Source organism: Doryrhamphus excisus, linkage group LG10 (assembly GCF_037039965.1).
Source record: "Doryrhamphus excisus strain RoL-2023G ecotype Guam linkage group LG10, RoL_Dexc_Guam_v1.1, whole genome shotgun sequence".
Lineage (NCBI taxonomy): Eukaryota > Metazoa > Chordata > Actinopteri > Syngnathiformes > Syngnathidae > Doryrhamphus > Doryrhamphus excisus.
The window spans coordinates 18066167-18083166 of record NC_136366.1 but is presented as its reverse complement, the minus strand read 5'-3'; the positions used below and the strand labels follow the sequence as shown (position 1 = coordinate 18083166).

Below are 17000 nucleotides of genomic sequence, written 5' to 3'. Positions count from 1 at the left end.
TAAAAATGGAGGCCAGCAATCGGCACTGGACTAAGAAAAGTTTGTTTTTGATTCAAACTAAATTTCAAGACTGGACAGACGAAAAACTGGCAATACGGAGTTATTCCAACAAGTGAAAGAATAACTTGGGGAAGCCGGTATCACGTGATGTTGATGTTTACGTTTTACTGGCCATTCCCCATTGACTATTCTGGTTGATTTTCACGGCGCATGTAGACAAGAGATTGGAATATTCCTTTCCATGGATACCATTGTTTCCCGAAAGGTCATTCGGAAAGCGAAAAACTCATCATGTAAAAACGTGGCTACTGTGGAGTGTCTGTGGTGTAAAGACTGGCAGAGCAATGTAATATTGGTCCGTGTGGCAACACCTACCTTGTTCCTCCGATAGACTTATTGATGCATGTGTGAGGTCGTGGTGACATTTTGTAACATTTTGGCTAGTGGTGTGCCACAAGATTTTTCCAATGTAAAAAACGTGCCGTGGCTCAAAAAAGGTTGAAAAACACTGCATTAGGCCACTCCACTTCCATTGTACCCTTCAGATCGTTTGCCTCGTCCTGCCTGGACATTGCATGCTGCATTTTGCTCCTGAACTTTTGCCTCTCTGCCTCATTCATTCATTCATTCATTTTCTACCGCTTATCCTCACGAGGGTCACGGGGGGTGCTGGAGCCTATCTGTCTTTGGGCGAGAGGCGGGGTACACCCTGGACTGGTCACCAGCCAATCACAGGGCACATATAGACAAACAACCATTCACACTCACATTCATACCTATGGACAATTTGGAGTCGCCAATTAACCTAGCATGTTTTTGGAATGTGGGAGGAAACCGGAGTACCCGGAGAAAACCCACGCATGCACAGGGAGAACATGCAATCTCCACACAGAGATGGCCGAGGGTGGAATTGGACCCTGGTCTCCAAGCTGTGAGGTCTGCGCGCTAACCACTCGATCACCGTGCAGACCCCTCTCTGCCTCGTAACTCGTATTTTTGCTGCCTATTGTCTGTCAGTACTTCAGCCACGTTGTAAATCCTTATTTGCTACTTTGTACTCTTTTGTTTTTTTAGCTTCCCAGTGATCTTCTGTAACTGGTGCTTTTTTAACTGGAGCAATGAGCAACTCCTCATTGCTCACAATAACACTGTTTAAAGTGTGATTCAAATGTTCTGCTACTATTAAAGAGACCAATTTTAGACTGGTGTGGTATCTTTTATCTTGATTGACATATATAGTACATATAAATATATACTCCAAAGAGGCACAGTGGGTGCGTGGCCATGCGACAGACTGCAACTGCTCACGAAATTTGCAAAGTGCGCTGGCCATTGGCACAGGGCTGGTGCAAGTGCCTGGTCTACGAAATTAGAGCCCATAGCTGGAACCTAACTTTGGCCAAGAGGCGGGGTACACCTTAAACTGGTTGCCAACAACCACATCAATCATCACAAGTTGTATCATTAAAACAGTATATCATGTTAAATATTATTCCAGGGTTGGACAGCCGCTCACACTTAAAAGAATGACTCATACTATATGTACTTGTACACTAATCAAACCAGCTGTCCCTAACTACACAACACAAAGGCGGCAATTGAAGGAAATGCAAAACATAGGGCATCGAGGCTTTGCTGTGGTGTGTGTGCACCACTGTGGAAGCCTGCAGCCAGCCTTTAATGACAGTGGGGGTCATATAGTGATAGTGCTATAAGAAAACAGTGCATGCTTACACTCTTGTTAAAGGGGACCTATTATGCTCATTTTTGTGGACTCCTATGGGGCAGCTACACACCAGATTTTCCAGAATCTGCACCTATTCCAGCACTACTTCTTTGGATTTGTTTTTCCCACCAAAACCAAAAAAGTCTGTTTTAATTTAGTCTACCTTCGGCCCGCCCTAGGGCACGCCCACTTTGCTGTGATTGGTCACATTCCCCACTTTCTAATACAGTGGGTATAGGAGTTAATAATACATGAATAAAGCCTTTGGAGAGTGAATGAAAACGTGTTTAGGAGCTACCGGCAGCTCATAATCTACTGGCTGGAGTCCCCTGACGTACCATGTATGAACTCAAAGAGTGGTAACGTAGGCACCGGTGGTGCGGTGAAGCTCAGGAAAAGCGCTGCCTCCCACCTCGGGAGCACTCATTGTTGGACACACTTTGTCAGAGGTATACAGCTGGTACCATGGAGCTCAGTAGCCTGAAACTTTGGCATCGTTTAACATGAGAATACAACATTCTAACAACATTTATAAGTTACTTGGTTCCACACGGTGGTAAGTGAATTTTGGAGGATTCCTAAATTCCTTATTTATGAGTAGAATACTTTTGCAGCTAGATCAGAGACTAAAATGTTTAATAAACCTTCTAATTACTGGTTGTAACATTATTAGAATCCTCGAGACATAACATAAAATAACACACTGGTAGGTCAAATTAAATTAAGTATTTAATCCTAGGAATAACAAAAAACAACCCCCACCAAAAACTGGGGACGGAACAAAAAACAATCCTCAAAAACCTGGATGTAAAACAATTAGTGAAGCAAAAGTTACTCTAAGTTAGTTGCGCTAGTATAGTTTAGCAGAGCATGCTAGTGTGACTCAGGCTGTATGAGTGTGTTTACACCAAGTTGTGTTTCACCACTTAATGCGTTAATGTGACCCAACACCGCCAACCTTCAAAATAAGAGTGCTCGTTGCCACATCCTGTGAAATTGTGTAAACCAGGGTTCCCAAACTTTACCAACTCAGGGCCCACTTGAAAATCTAAAAAATGTCCGCAGCCCACCTTTGTCCTATAAACAGTACATAGGCAAAATTCTGCGTTCTCAGAGCACTTAACTTGTTATTATTATTATTATAAAGATTCAGGATTTCAATGAAAGCAGGGGGAAGACCAAACTTTTAATCTAGACAGAATTAATAAAGACAGAATTAATTCTCATCGTTTTTTTTCTCAACTGGGCTCCATTTTCCCGCCACTACATATTACGTGCTCCTCCGTTAATGACCCCCTGGCATGGTGACCAGAGAGCTACGTTCCAATCATAAACTATATAAGGTTCCTTATATAGTATAAAATATTGTGACAGGTCAATAACACTCAATAGGTTATTACTTAGGCCTATAAATAGATTCTTGCAATGACTATTTTACAATAAAAATAATTTAAAAAATAATATTTGCATAAATGAATCATATTTTTAATGACCTCTCATGACCACCTGCAGTACCACCACGACCCACCAGGGGGCCGAGGCCCACACTTTGGGGATCACTGGTGTAAACGAAATAAGGGTATCAAAATTAAATTCAATTTAATTAGCCAGTGTTGTTTTAATGCAAGGATTTTTGCATTTATTTACTGCCAGAAAGCTACACATTATATGCTGGTGGAGTACAGAATGTGTAAAAGGTAAAAAACAGAATACGGAATTTGGTTAAATAAAACGGATTTCGTTGGGTCCTGACTCCGACAGAAGACCGTGCACCCCCATGCTCCGGTGGAAGTAGGTCTAAAGGACAAACCTTCACCGCCGCAGGCGCACTGAGCAGCGAACGAAAGGGGAGGGGTTGGTGGGGGCTTTGTAAAAGGGGGTGGTGGGGGGGTTGTGGTTGCGGCAAGATAGATCCGGATGGTGCAGCGAGGTTGCGCATCAATCCTCGGGACAACTCTCTAACCTTGTCAAGCAAGAGAGGGGGGAAACTAAACGTCTAACCAATAAGGTAGGCTGTGCGCTTTGGCTGATGTGGGATTTCGTCACCGCTGCGTATCAAAAAATGGATGCACTCATCCCGGGTCTCCGGATTGATGTGGTAAGGTACTAAGGTTGACTATCTGACTCATGTTGCCATCCTCTGGCATCGATGTGTGTAGAATGCATTCACCTATTCAGCGGAAGTGCGCAGTATATATACACAAATGACGCTCCTGTTCATGTCTCTTCTTACGATATCCACACGGCATCGTGCACATGCAGTGCACAATGCGTTCTGATTTTATTTTTCGTGTAAAATCTGAATAAATATTAGCTTCGGATGCTTTAAAAGCTGCTCTTATGTGTGGATGCGGTGCGCTCGGAGGATGCTCTCATGCTGTATTGCGGTTCGTTCCATCCGTTGACACATGACATCATCCTATTCGGGATTCTCGCCTCAAGCAATGACGAAATGACATCGAACAGCTTTGTAAGTTGACGTTTGAAATGGGTGTGCAGAAAAGAAAAAAATCCATTTTATTAAACGGCATGTTCGTACAGGTCATCGGATAGTGGGCTGTCAGTTATTGGTGATCGATACCGTAGATGCTCCACACTTGTATGAATCAATGTTGATACGCAAAAATATCCAAAATGTGCAATATATACTACACTCTTGTGTTGATCTATGTTAATATGTGCACGTATCAAAAATGTGTAAGCACAAAAAAACATCCTTTTTGGGTGCAGTGCACCATGCAACAGATGCTACATTAGCATATGTCAAAGCATGTTACTTTTGCCGAAAATCAAATATAGAGCAGTGTCATTTTAAGAAAAAGGACTTTGCAGCCAAAAAAAATAATCAATGAACTCATAATTACACTTAAAGTCAGGGACAGGCTTTCTTGTTACACCCATGCTTCCTAGCGCAATAATGGAACTCAGGCGTTCATCCTTGGAGGCAACTTGCAGATGTTTGAAGGTGCCCGTCCAACAAATATAAACAACATTTCTAAATACTAGGTTATGTTCAAAAACAAAATGACAAACTTGATATGTGCATTGAGAGTGTGTGCAAACAATGCACGCCTTTAATAGAAAATATTATGACGTAATGTGCCTACAAGGTACCTGAGAGTCTTCAGGACAAGTATTACAATACATAACAGGAATTAACAGTGTTGATGGGAATGTTTGGAAAAATAGGACTAGGACCAGAAAATAGGACTAATATAGCACTAATATATACGTACGTATATACAGTATGTATACATTGACGTTACAGAACTAAGTATATTTTAAAATAAGATAAGATCTATTAATATGAAACTAAACGGAGTGTGTTAGTTCGGGTAGCTGTGCCATTTTTGGTGTTCAATGTCAATGGTGCATAGTTGCCTAAGAAAATACTCACAATGCAACAAAAAAAATAGTGCTTTCGATGCTCACTGACCTGAAGGAAATGCTTATATCTCCACTGAAGGAGCAACATCAGTGGAATCAAAGGTCTTGCTATAGGAGTGCTCAACAACCTTCTATATACTTTCATTCCTATGCCTATTCCTATTCCTATGCCTATTCCTATTCCTATTCCTATTCCTATTCCTATTCCTATTCCTATGGCCTAAAATCTATCCATTAATATCTGGTTTACCACGGTTAATTGGTTCTGTGAGAAGTGAATTTCCTCAAAGTAGGATTTCTGTTTATAAATGGAATATACTTCCATTTAGAACCTTTCATTAGAACCCTCTAGACATGAATAACACCCCTATAGTCACATTTACACCTGTATTACCCAATTAGGTAGACATAATAAGAGTAAATAAGAAATTTAAGACATAAATGAGACAAGTGTGTGTTGCCGTAAATGTGTTTCAGTGTGTGTGTGTGGGGGGGGGGAATTAATGCCGGGGGGGGTTCATATGTACATTTTACCGTGGCCTGAGTAGGGATTGTGCTGTAGTGAGATAATTAAAACCTGCAATAACAGGCTGTTATTCTATGGAGGACCAAAACCGCCAAAATAATAAATAAATAAAAGTGGAAATAAAAACAAAAATTAAAAAAAGAAAAAAATAAATACAAAAAAATAAATATAAATGGAAATAAAAACAAAAATATTTTTTTTTTAATTTTTGAATCTTGTTTTTTATTTTTGTATTTATTTTTGCTTTTATTTATTTATTTATTTATGTATATATTTTTTTATTTTTGTTTTTATTTCCATTTATATTTATTTGTTTGTATTTAATTTTTTGATTGGTATGCCTGCAAACAGCCACAGCAAGAGGAAGTCACCACACCACTCTCGTCCGATTCGTCCAAAGTTGAAGCTTGTGAAAGCAGAAAGTAAAGAAAGAGTCAACACACCTGAACTGGAATTAAGTAAAAGCGTAACACATCAGCTGTTTCATACTTACCACGTTCCAAATCATCCAAACGATTGGCAGCGTCCCTGAGAAGCTCAGACACCGACTTCCTGGTGGACCCCGCCATTATTGTCCCGGTAAATGTATACTTTTCTCCCTGTATACTTCCTCTTGCTGTGGCCGTTTGCAGGCATACCTAGTCGATTTTCGCACTCACATGTCGATCAACCAATAGGTGAACAGTTCAACCCAAGACACACTTAGGACCGCCCCCTCATTGGAATAGTTTTTCCTTCTGCATTTCTATGAGGACCAAAACTGCCAAAATAATAAATAAATACATAAATAAATAAATAAATAAAAGCAAAAATAAATACAAAAATAAAAAACAAGATTCAAAAATTAAAAAAAATAATAATTTGTTTTTATTTCCATTTATATTTATTTTTTTGTATTTAATTTTTAGATTTTTTTTTTCATTTTTGTTTTTATTTCCACTTTTATTTATTTATTTATTTATTATTTTGGCAGCTTTGGTCCTCCATATTATTCTGGTGCTTGTTCTGCTCACCGAACATTACAGTAATGTTACTGACATCTAGTGACCGGTATAGAATACTACACGTCATCACGACGTCTTTAAATGAGTCTTCTGAAGACCTTATATTTACAGTAGCCATAATGGACATTTTCAACATCAATCACAGGGCACATATAGACAAACAACCATTCACACTCACATTCATACCTATGGACAATTTGGAGTCGCCAATTAACCTAGCATGTTTTTGGAATGTGGGAGGAAACCGGAGTACCCGGAGAAAACCCACGCATGCACGGGGAGAACATGCAAACTCCACACAGAGATGGCCATGGGTGGAATTGAACCCTGGTCTCCTAGCTGTGAGGTCTGCGCGCTAACCACTCGACCGCCGTGCCGCCCAACATTTTCTTAAATATGCATATTTTTTTACTATTAATAGGCCATAGACCTGTTAATAGCCTCTCATCCGAGCAGACTTTCAGTTCATGCTCTAGGTGGGACAAACACTAGTAAGACTAGGTAGGACAGCTCTAGTCTGTGGACTTCATGCAAGATCCAGTATTTAAACGCAACATGAGTGTGAATGGTTGTTTGTTTATATGGGCCCTGTGATTGGCTGTGATACCCCGCCTCTCGCCCGAGGTCAAAGGCGATTTTAGAGTCTGTTGAGGACCCAGGCAAACATTCATTGGGGGAGGGGGGGGGGCTTTGCTTAGCACCACTGTTTGTCAGTCCTTGGCAGCCCCAAGCAGCATCACACATTGTCCCTGGGTCGTAGAATCGTACCCTGAGGCACACCATTAATGGTTATGGTTATAGTTTAAGTTGTGTCCAAAATGCTGAGACTTGATATGCTAAAAGGTCTTAGCATTGTTCGGTCATATTAAAAGATATATCATTTTTCCCCAAGGTGATATTTCTCACCACCTGCTGAGAAGAATTGTATTACATTTTTGGGTAGCAGATTATTGTTTGCTTTACGCAGAATTTCAGCTGTTTGAAAGTTTATCAGACCAGCTTGTTTTAATAATTTAGATTTTAGGAATAATATCCTTACTGAGCTTTTTTGTAGCATGGTGAGTGAAGTGTAACTTTATAGTTATATCTCCATGTATCCACACAATAAGTTAGATATAATAATACCATAGAACAAGAGAGAGTGTGGCCTGATTTTTGGTCTGGAATTCATTTTGCTCTGTATTGAATTAATCGTATAGCATTGAATATGGATGTCTGATATTGGCTCTTTTGCAGATGACTGATATGCCGATATTGTCCAAGTGTCAATTTCTAATACCAATATATATGTAACATGGTGGAATAAACACATATGTGTTGTGAAGCTAATGGATAGAGCGTCAGCAATTAGCTTGTCAAGGTGGCTGTAAACAACATTGGACAACATTTGTCGGTTTGTCGGTGGTACATTCCATGGAGGGGTTTGTCTTTCCATGACAGCCCATCAGGCTGCTCCTCTTACTGGGCTTAGCAGGTCATCCTTGGGGGCCATCTTCATCTTCTCGATGTATTCTTGGAGGCTAGTTGTTTCTTCCTCGACAGTGCCTGTGATCCTCAGACTCGCTCTTTTGGATTTCTGTTTAGCCTGAGGATGAACCCTTCATGCATTGTAAGGAGTGGCTTACATCGCTTCCAGTGGCCAGGGTCTGATGCCAGTAATCAGTATCTGATTACCGGCAGGGCATAGGTGTTAATTGTCTGGCTCTTATTCTTGCCATTCAGCTGACTGACGGATCTGCCTCACCTTCTGTGGGTATTTGGCTGTGGAAGCCCCCAGAGCTGCCTCCTCATGGTTGCCGTTTGCTTGTGGAATCCCCAGGTATTTGTAGCTGTTCTGTACATCCATTATGTTGCCTTAGTCAGGTCAACCCCCTGATCTTCCATCGTCTAAATATCAGACGCCCACACTCATCTACTTCCAAATGATATTCCGATGTCATTGCCCTGTATCCTGTGCATAAGTGTGTGTTCCCAGCGGAGTTGAACAGCTGCCGCCATCTTGATGTCCAAGCAGGTGTACTAATTGTGCATTTAATCAAAGTTATTTAAGATTTGCCAGATCAAAACACATAAATGTTCAGACCTGACTGCACTCTAAATCACGGAGGGATTCTATTTACTCTTGTTACATTACATTACACTTCATAACAGACCTCTTATATAGAAGAGATCTGGGTTGACAATGTAGTGGCATGGTTGCTATAATTAGCGAGTAGAGGTGTGTACTAAAAGTGAAATACATGAAGTGTTTCTTGCGTCTTGTATTTATTCAGTAATTAAATACAAGCAGTCAACAAAAATGAAGCATCATGCCGATACCCCTATTGAAAAGCTAGCTTTCAAGAAATGCTGCAACCGTTTTGCAGACAAGAAACATTCATTCAGTCATTTTCTACCGCTTCTCCTCACGAGGGTCGCGGGGGTGCTGGAGCCTATCCCAGCTGTCTTCGGACGAGAGGCGGGGTACACCCTGGACTGGTTGCCAGCCAATCACAGGGCACATATAGACAAACAACCATTCACACTCACATTCATACCTATGGACAATTTGGAGTCACCAATTAACCTAGCATGTTTTTGGAATGTGGGAGGAAACCGGAGTACCCGGAGAAAACCCACACATGCACGGGGAGAACATGCAAACTCCACACAGAGATATCCGAAGGTGGAATTGAACTCAGGTCTCCGAGCTGTGATGCCTGCGCCAGATAAGATTCTGCATATTTTTTCATAGTAATTGTCTCAAAATGAATGCTCTCTAGTAGCCAACTACTGTATATATTTTTACAATTACCGTATTTTCCGGACTATAAGTCACACTTTTTCCATAGGTTGGCTGTTCCTGTGACTTATACTCCAGAGCGACTTATAAATGAAAAAAGTGTTTATGTTACATAACCATTGTGTTAGCATATCTTACACCTATTCAGCCTGTTCTCTATTCTTTTATTGTTAGAAACTTGCCTTTCAAGAGGATGTAATGTCGGTTTTGGTCAAGTAGTTTGTAAAATTAATTACCCACAAAAAATGTTACTTGTACTCCAGTGCGACTTATGTATGTTTTTTTCCACCTAATTATGCACTTTTGGCCTTGTGCGATTTATACTCTGGAGTGACTTACAGTCCAGAAAATACGGTGTTTTAAAGGCGACCTATTATGCTTTTCCCACTTTTCTGACCTACAAATGTAGTTAGAATGTTGTATTCTCGTGTTACACGATGCCAAAGTTTCAGATTATGAGGTTTGCACATTTGGAAGTGAGCCCTGAAGTAAGTTTGGGATGGCTCAAAACATTCAGTTTCAGAGATTTTTTTCTAACACTGACTCACAGTGACTTCACAGTCAGCTGGTGACTTCCTTATATGGGCAGGGTACAAGCTGTACAAGCAGATAGCTCTACAAGCTGAGTGAGACCAATCACAGAGTGTGACCAGTCACACTGTTTTGGAAATACAGCTGGAATAGATGCAGAATCTGGAAGATCTAGAAAGTATGCTGGTTATTGTGTGGAGCTGCTCTATCGGAGTCCACAACTCACAACAAAGGGCCAAAAAATGAGCATAATAGGTCCCCTTTAAGGCTGTAAAACCTCACCTACTTTATACACTTTTCTCAGACTTTAACATTTTCTCATATTTCTTTCTGGTTTAACATTCTCAAATTTAGTTTTAATTTTAATGATCAAACCTACACGGTTGGACACAACAAATTATGAAGTGAGTCACCCATATTTCATTCCTATGACCGTTTTTGTATCAATGTTAAAACATATTCCTCCTGTAGTAGTATTTTACTCCTACTCATCAGCCTCCATAGGCTGAAGATTAGAGTATACAACACCCTCTAGCGGTAGCAGTAGTAAGTACAATAACAGACACATACAACAGAGCACTGATAGATCACTCTAATACACCACAAGGACGCAGACCACAATGCACGTTCATACGCTGTAGCAAGGGAACAATGTATGCTTCCATACATATGGAGACAATTTGCAGTAATTTGGTCTTTCAAACACTTTTTCAGGAATATCCTTACTACATTTCATCCTAAAAAATACACTGAAAATGTCTTGCTCGTGAGTTACTGCATTGTTAATTACATTGTCACTTTTTGATGTATCTTCCAGGCAAGATCTTCAACCATTGAGCTTAATGGAGAAAACTGAAGGAGTCCTTCTAAGATGACACTTACAGGACCGCCTGACATCCTGGTATCAAGTGTGCATCGAGACATAAAAGCGAGCCCCATTTCTCCACTCTCCACATCCTTGCAAGAAGAATGTAATTCTTTCAATTGCAGCACACTGGAAGACAAGAAGAGCAAGGACAATAAGCGGCACTGCCGTACTTTTGAATATAAATCATTGCCAAAATATCACAACTATTCAATGCATTCCCCATACAAGAGGACTGATAGGCATGGCGCTAGCCCAGATATCGTTTGGAATGCCCTGGGCCACCAGCAGAGGTACCGCTTTTCTGCTCCAGACATTTTCAGCCACAGGCTACCATCTCAACATGTGGATGCAGACACGAACAATGAGCCGGCTGTCCATGTCCAAAAGCGAAGGACACGGTCAAAAAGTGCCCCCCGGGTCCAAACCAGTCTCACTCCTGTGTCAATCGAGTCCGTATCCTCAGGAAAAAAGGCAAGAGAGTCCAGATGGACTTCTGGAGAATCTCACTGGAGACCTGAAGTATCACTGAGTAAAGAGTCATCCTATGCAGCAAATAGAACCCACGTACACGAAGTCCATCCTGTTCGACTTCAGCCTCAAATGAGTGACAACAACAGGCATTGGGCTCATTATCCTGCTGAGAATTATGAGGAGGCGTTGCTGGATAAACCAGTAACCAGTCATCATGTTAGATGTCGGGTAGACATTAAACCAAATAATTCAGCGCTACATCACCCTGGACAGAAAAAGCCCACCTCTTCAATAGACATACCCTGGCAAAGGCACCACAATGGAGGCAGTCGGAGCCTGACCGTTCCCCGCCATTTTTCCTATTCTCGAACTCCAACTCCCACTGACTCATTGGGTAGAGAGAGTCGGCAAACTTCTCAATATTCCTGCAGTCTGCCAAATAAGTACATACATCAAGTGGAAGTTCCTTTTGAAGTTCCGCTTTCATCTGGTTATCAAAGGGAAAACAGAGCTCATTCCAGTCCAAACATGCCAAGCCAATTCTTTTATGAAGATGACCCTGGGAGATATGTCACCACTGTTCCACCTCAGCCAAGTTCTTATTTTTATGACCGTTACACGCCAGGACAAACCTCCAAAGTGCAATATGTACATGACAAAAGAGGTACGAGACCTTATTATACTGAAATGGAGCACTATCCATACACAGTACAGGTAGGGTATCCTAAGTCCTATACAGCAAATGATCCGGGCCCATATATCATACAACCGCCACCAGCAAGAATTTTTTATGGGGATGATCCAAGGTCTTATCAAATTCAGACGGCTCCTCCAAGGTTTTATTATTCAAGTGACATACATGCCATGCCGCCGCAGCACCATATCCCGGCACGGGCATATTACGCAGACAGCCAAAAAAATGCTCGAGTTGTTCAAGCACAATCGGATGATGGGTATGTGTCATATGCCCCCGGGTTTTCTTCCACCCCCGTATCGTACGTGACCCAAGTCACTCCAACGAGAGTCAAACAGGAAACCTTACTGATGCCCTGGTATTCTGCTGAACCTCAAAGAATCGGCACAGATTCAAAATCCTACTCAAGATCGTTAGATGATATCCTGAACTCCCATACAGAGAGGGAACAACCTCCTTCGGTTCAACGGCGTCAGAGCTATGATGATCTCGCTCCAAGGAAACCTCCGGGAGCCTCAGACGACAAACCCCAGCCGGTGGTGGTCAATCTCTCCACTTCACCCAGACGTTATGCAGCCTTATCCATGTCTGACAACTCCTTGATTGACCAAAGCCCCCCGCAGACGTCAAAGAACACGGCTAGCAAACAGTGGTTAGTCACACCTGAGATCACAATCACTGATAACGACTTTCGGACGGGGAATCTTAAGACCACCGAGGGACGGTCTGCCAGTTGGGACATTCTGGACTCGAGAGGCAGTGAAGGTCCAGAACTGTGTCAGCGTGACATGAACGGCTCGACCAAAGACAAGCCACATGACAGCGGCTCTCTTCAGCAAAGCCTCGAACAACTCGACGAGCTGCTGGCGGATCTTGTTACCGACTACAAACCCCCCAGCAGAAGGGCGAGTGAGGACATATTAGATCAGCTCAAGAAGTTAATCGACGAGGAAGAGGCAGTGTCTCTGTCCAGGAAGAGTTCAATGGCCGCCGCAGAAGGACCACCTCCCCTTGACAAGCAGCCAACATCAGTAAGACTAAATCCGGATTCTTTTCAAACTATGGATGGCGCAAGCGATGCAATGAAGAGTGCGGATGAGTGCTCCCCGGATCAGAGCCCAGATGAGGATGACACGATGATGTGTTCCAACAATAAATGCCGGAGAACTGAAACATTGTTCAATGCCTGCCTTTACTTTAAATCCTGCCACAGCTGCTACACGTACTACTGCTCTCGCAACTGCCGAAGGGAAGACTGGGACATTCATAAAGAAAGCTGCGTGTACGGTAGAATTGGCAGCTCATGTCGACATATCATCAAACACTGTCGGGAGGCCATTGAAGTCCACAAAGCCTTTTCCCGTCTTGCCAAAGTCGGTTACCTTTCTCGAGGTAGAGGAGTTCTCTTCCTTGGTTTCCCAAACACGATGTCTTCCAGTAACTTCTTGCAGTCTGGCCTGGATAGTCTCCCCATGTCACCGACATACTTGTCACTCCGGGAGCTTGAAAGTTTCCAGGACAACCTCGGCGAGTACTGTAAGGAGCTGCAAGAAGCTGGAAAAGAATATGACCCAAATGAATGTTTTATCTTGAATGTGTCCATCGCTGTCGGTGAGCAGTTGCCTGATGGGCCATCCCCAAGGAACCAAGCTCCAGCGGTCCGAAAATATGCAAAGGTTGCTCTGGCTTCTTTTAGTCCTGACAGAAAGATCTACAAGAAAGAAGCCGAGATGGAAACTCTGATCTTAACTCCACCGCCGGGAACTGCAGATATTGACAAAGCTGGGGAAGAAGGCAGGAAAGCCAGGGAGATCTGTTTTATCAATATACAACGAGAGTTAAGGATTCGGGGGGTGTTCCTACGCCATGAGTACCCTCACGTGTATCAGCAGCTCTGTGAGTTTGTGGAAAATAACCTAAGATTCACCCCCACCACTATTTATCCAATTGATAAGAGGACAGGTAAACAGTTCATGTGCATGATTATGGCTGCGTCTGAGCCGAGGACTTTGGACTGGGTGGGGACACCGCATCTCCTTGATGACATCATTTAGATGCATATTTACATCCACTGGATATATACAGTATATGCGCATGGAGCACGCAGACACACACCGTTTATTATGTACATTTATTTTTGGCTTGTCAGTATAATTTTTTACCAGAAATTTTGTACAGTACATTTTTTTAAACATAGTACATAGTTTTTAATCCGACAATTAATAGTGATTTATCTAAATATTGGCCGCTTACTGTTACAACGTGTTTTCTTCATGGCGGATGACCTCATCTTTGAGGTTTTATGAAGAAAATATTCATGATTCTTTTCTTAACAGCAAAAGAAAGTCTATGCAAAGCAGCTGTATGACTAAATGGCCACGCTTGTGGTGCTTCATTATACAGTGGAACCTTGGCAAGCATCGTTCATTCCTTTCAGAAAACATACTATATTTACAATATTCATATATATATATATTTACAGCTCCAGTTCGCTATTGCTACCTTAACTGAAGACGTTATTGTTTACAAAGACGCAATGTGGCAGCCAGATCAACACGGACACCACCTTCTTGTTTTGCCGTGAGTAATTTCTTGAATTCAGTCATGCTTCTCACCGTAGGTCTCTGCTTTTCTTTTGATCACGGCTGCAAAATAACCCAAAACGGAGCAGAAGAAAGCCGCAAGCATTTTGATAAAGAAGGTGACAAACACTGTTGAATTCAAGGAATAACTCATGGCAAAACAAGAAGGTGGTGCCGTGTCGTACAGACTTAGTAACTGTGTCACTACAGTTCATGACATCATAGACGGGCGACTTCCAGTTTCTGTTTCCATGTATTTGCAAGGTGCTAATGAGGACGTTTTGTGATATACGTAATATACGTACATTAAGAAGACAGTATATCAATAACATGATGACACCATATTGCACGCTAACCAGAATTTTTTTTACATGAATCCCAAAATATGCTAACCGAGGTTCCATTGTATTACAGTATAACTTACAGTAATAGATTATACAGTGATTTCATTCATCGAAACTTCCTGAAAGAATTGATTTTGTGTAAGCAAGTCAACATAAAGTCAAAAGCGTAAAATGCAAACGCATTTTCAATCTGCTGATATTTTAATACATAATATCATATGATATTCTATTATGTAAATATATAATCATATGGTGTAACGGAGATAGTAATGGTTTAGTTTTGAGTGACTGAAGTGGTAGTGGACTGAAAGCTGCCTTTCTAATTAATATTGACATCTTAATTGGTGTAGTATGAAACACTTTGGCCAGTGAGACAGTGACTCCATACTTCATCCACAGGACTTGATGCAATTTCTTACACCTCGCAGTATGAAAAAGCAGCACAAATACTTGTCATTAGAACAAAGTGACATAGATGTTCCATCATGGATATGAATTTAAGTCAGTGTTTTTAGGGCTTTGCAGTTTGTTTACTGTGTGATTTCCATGTCTTTTTCATTTGACATTATTATCACTGCTTTGTTGCATGTTTCTTTTTTTGGACCAAATCAAAGTATTGTAGCCATGTAGCCAACTTCATACATTTTTTTGCTGTCTTACTACTAATAAGGCTGTTTTGTTAACTCTATAGTAACTATGCTAATATACGATTGATGACCTGACCTTTAAAAAAATACTTACTGTGAAACATATACCTTCATAGATAGTAGTTTATAATAAATTATTCCTGATACCATTGTACTGCATTTCTTCTACTCATCCATTGAAGTGTGGTCGGGAGTAAAGAGGTTGTATAGAGCAGTGATTTTCAACCTTTTTTGAGCCACGGCACGTTTTTTACATTGGAAAAATCTTGTGGCACACCACTAACCAAAATGTTACAAAATGTCACCACGACCTCACACGTGCATCAATAAGTCTATCGGAGGAACAAGGTAGGTGTTGCCATACGGACCAATATTACATTGCTCTGCCAGTCTTTACACCACAGACACTCCACAGTAGCCACGTTTTTACATGACCAGTTTTTCTCTTTCCGAATGACCTTTCGGGAAACAATGGTATCCATGGAAAGGAATATTCCAATCTCTTGTCTACATGCGCCATGAAAATCAACCAGAATAGTCAATGGGGCATGCCCAGTAAAACGTAAACATCAACATCACGTGATACCGGCTTCCCCGAGTTATTCTTTCACTTGTTGGAATAACTCCGTATTGTCAGTTTTTCGTCTGTCCAGTCTTGAAATTTAGTTTGAATCAAAAACTAACTTTTCTTAGTCCAGTGCCGATTGCTGGCCTCCATTTTTAAAACTGAAGAATGTCTGGATCTGCGTGTTACGTCATATCTGAGCATAGTGCATCAGTTTGATTCTGCCAGATTTTGCGACAATCCTCAACTTAGGGAATGTTCAAATCCAAGCTGAAAACACTTCAACTCAACTTTTACAGAATGATTTTACCCTTTAAATAAAGACAAAAAAACTAAACAATTTTCTGACAAACTTTGTTAATTGAGCTTTTATTACCTTGATGAATAATTTTACCATTATTTGTTGAATGAATGAATATTGCTGTACTTTTTATTTTTTTGGGGCGTCTTATTTTACCTTTGGGACAAATGTGCCTTGTCTCACAAATGTCTCACATTTGAAAGTAGCCGATGCAAAGTGCCTTAAACGGGACCTATTATGCTCATTTTTCAGACTCCTACACACGATAACCAGCACAAAAAGCTTTTTAGTTCATCCGGAATCTGCGCCTATTCATCTGTGTTTCTTTGGATTTTGTGATTCCCACGAAAATGGTGCATTTTAATGTATTCCACCCACGCCCCGCCTCCAGGTACGCCCACTTTGCTGAAGAGTTAATAAACGGCACAGGAGTTGATAATTAGATTTATCTTTTTAAAATGTCGGCTTTGAACATACAGCCATATGTGTTGGATCCTGAATCCGATCCGGATACTGGACAGTCGGAAGTTTCTCAAGGAAAGAGGTTACTTCGAGACATCGCTCAATGGTAA

At 41.2% G+C, this 17000-nt stretch overlaps 1 protein-coding gene across 2 annotated transcripts; it reads left to right on the top strand.

Moving 5' to 3' along the window:
- Positions 1-3626: 3626 nt before the first annotated feature.
- On the top strand, positions 3627-16140 carry ajm1 (apical junction component 1 homolog). Of its 2 annotated transcripts, none has more exons than XM_058064766.2 (2): positions 3627-3734; positions 10774-16140. In XM_058064766.2, the coding sequence occupies exon 2, from the start codon at positions 10828-10830 to the stop codon at positions 14041-14043; it is 3216 nt and encodes a 1071-aa protein (XP_057920749.2). In that variant the 5' UTR covers positions 3627-3734; positions 10774-10827; the 3' UTR covers positions 14044-16140. The 2 variants fall into 2 exon arrangements, with proteins under 2 accessions (XP_057920749.2, XP_057920750.2); XM_058064767.2 differs by having other exon boundaries at positions 3689-3824.
- Positions 16141-17000: the final 860 nt, after the last annotated feature.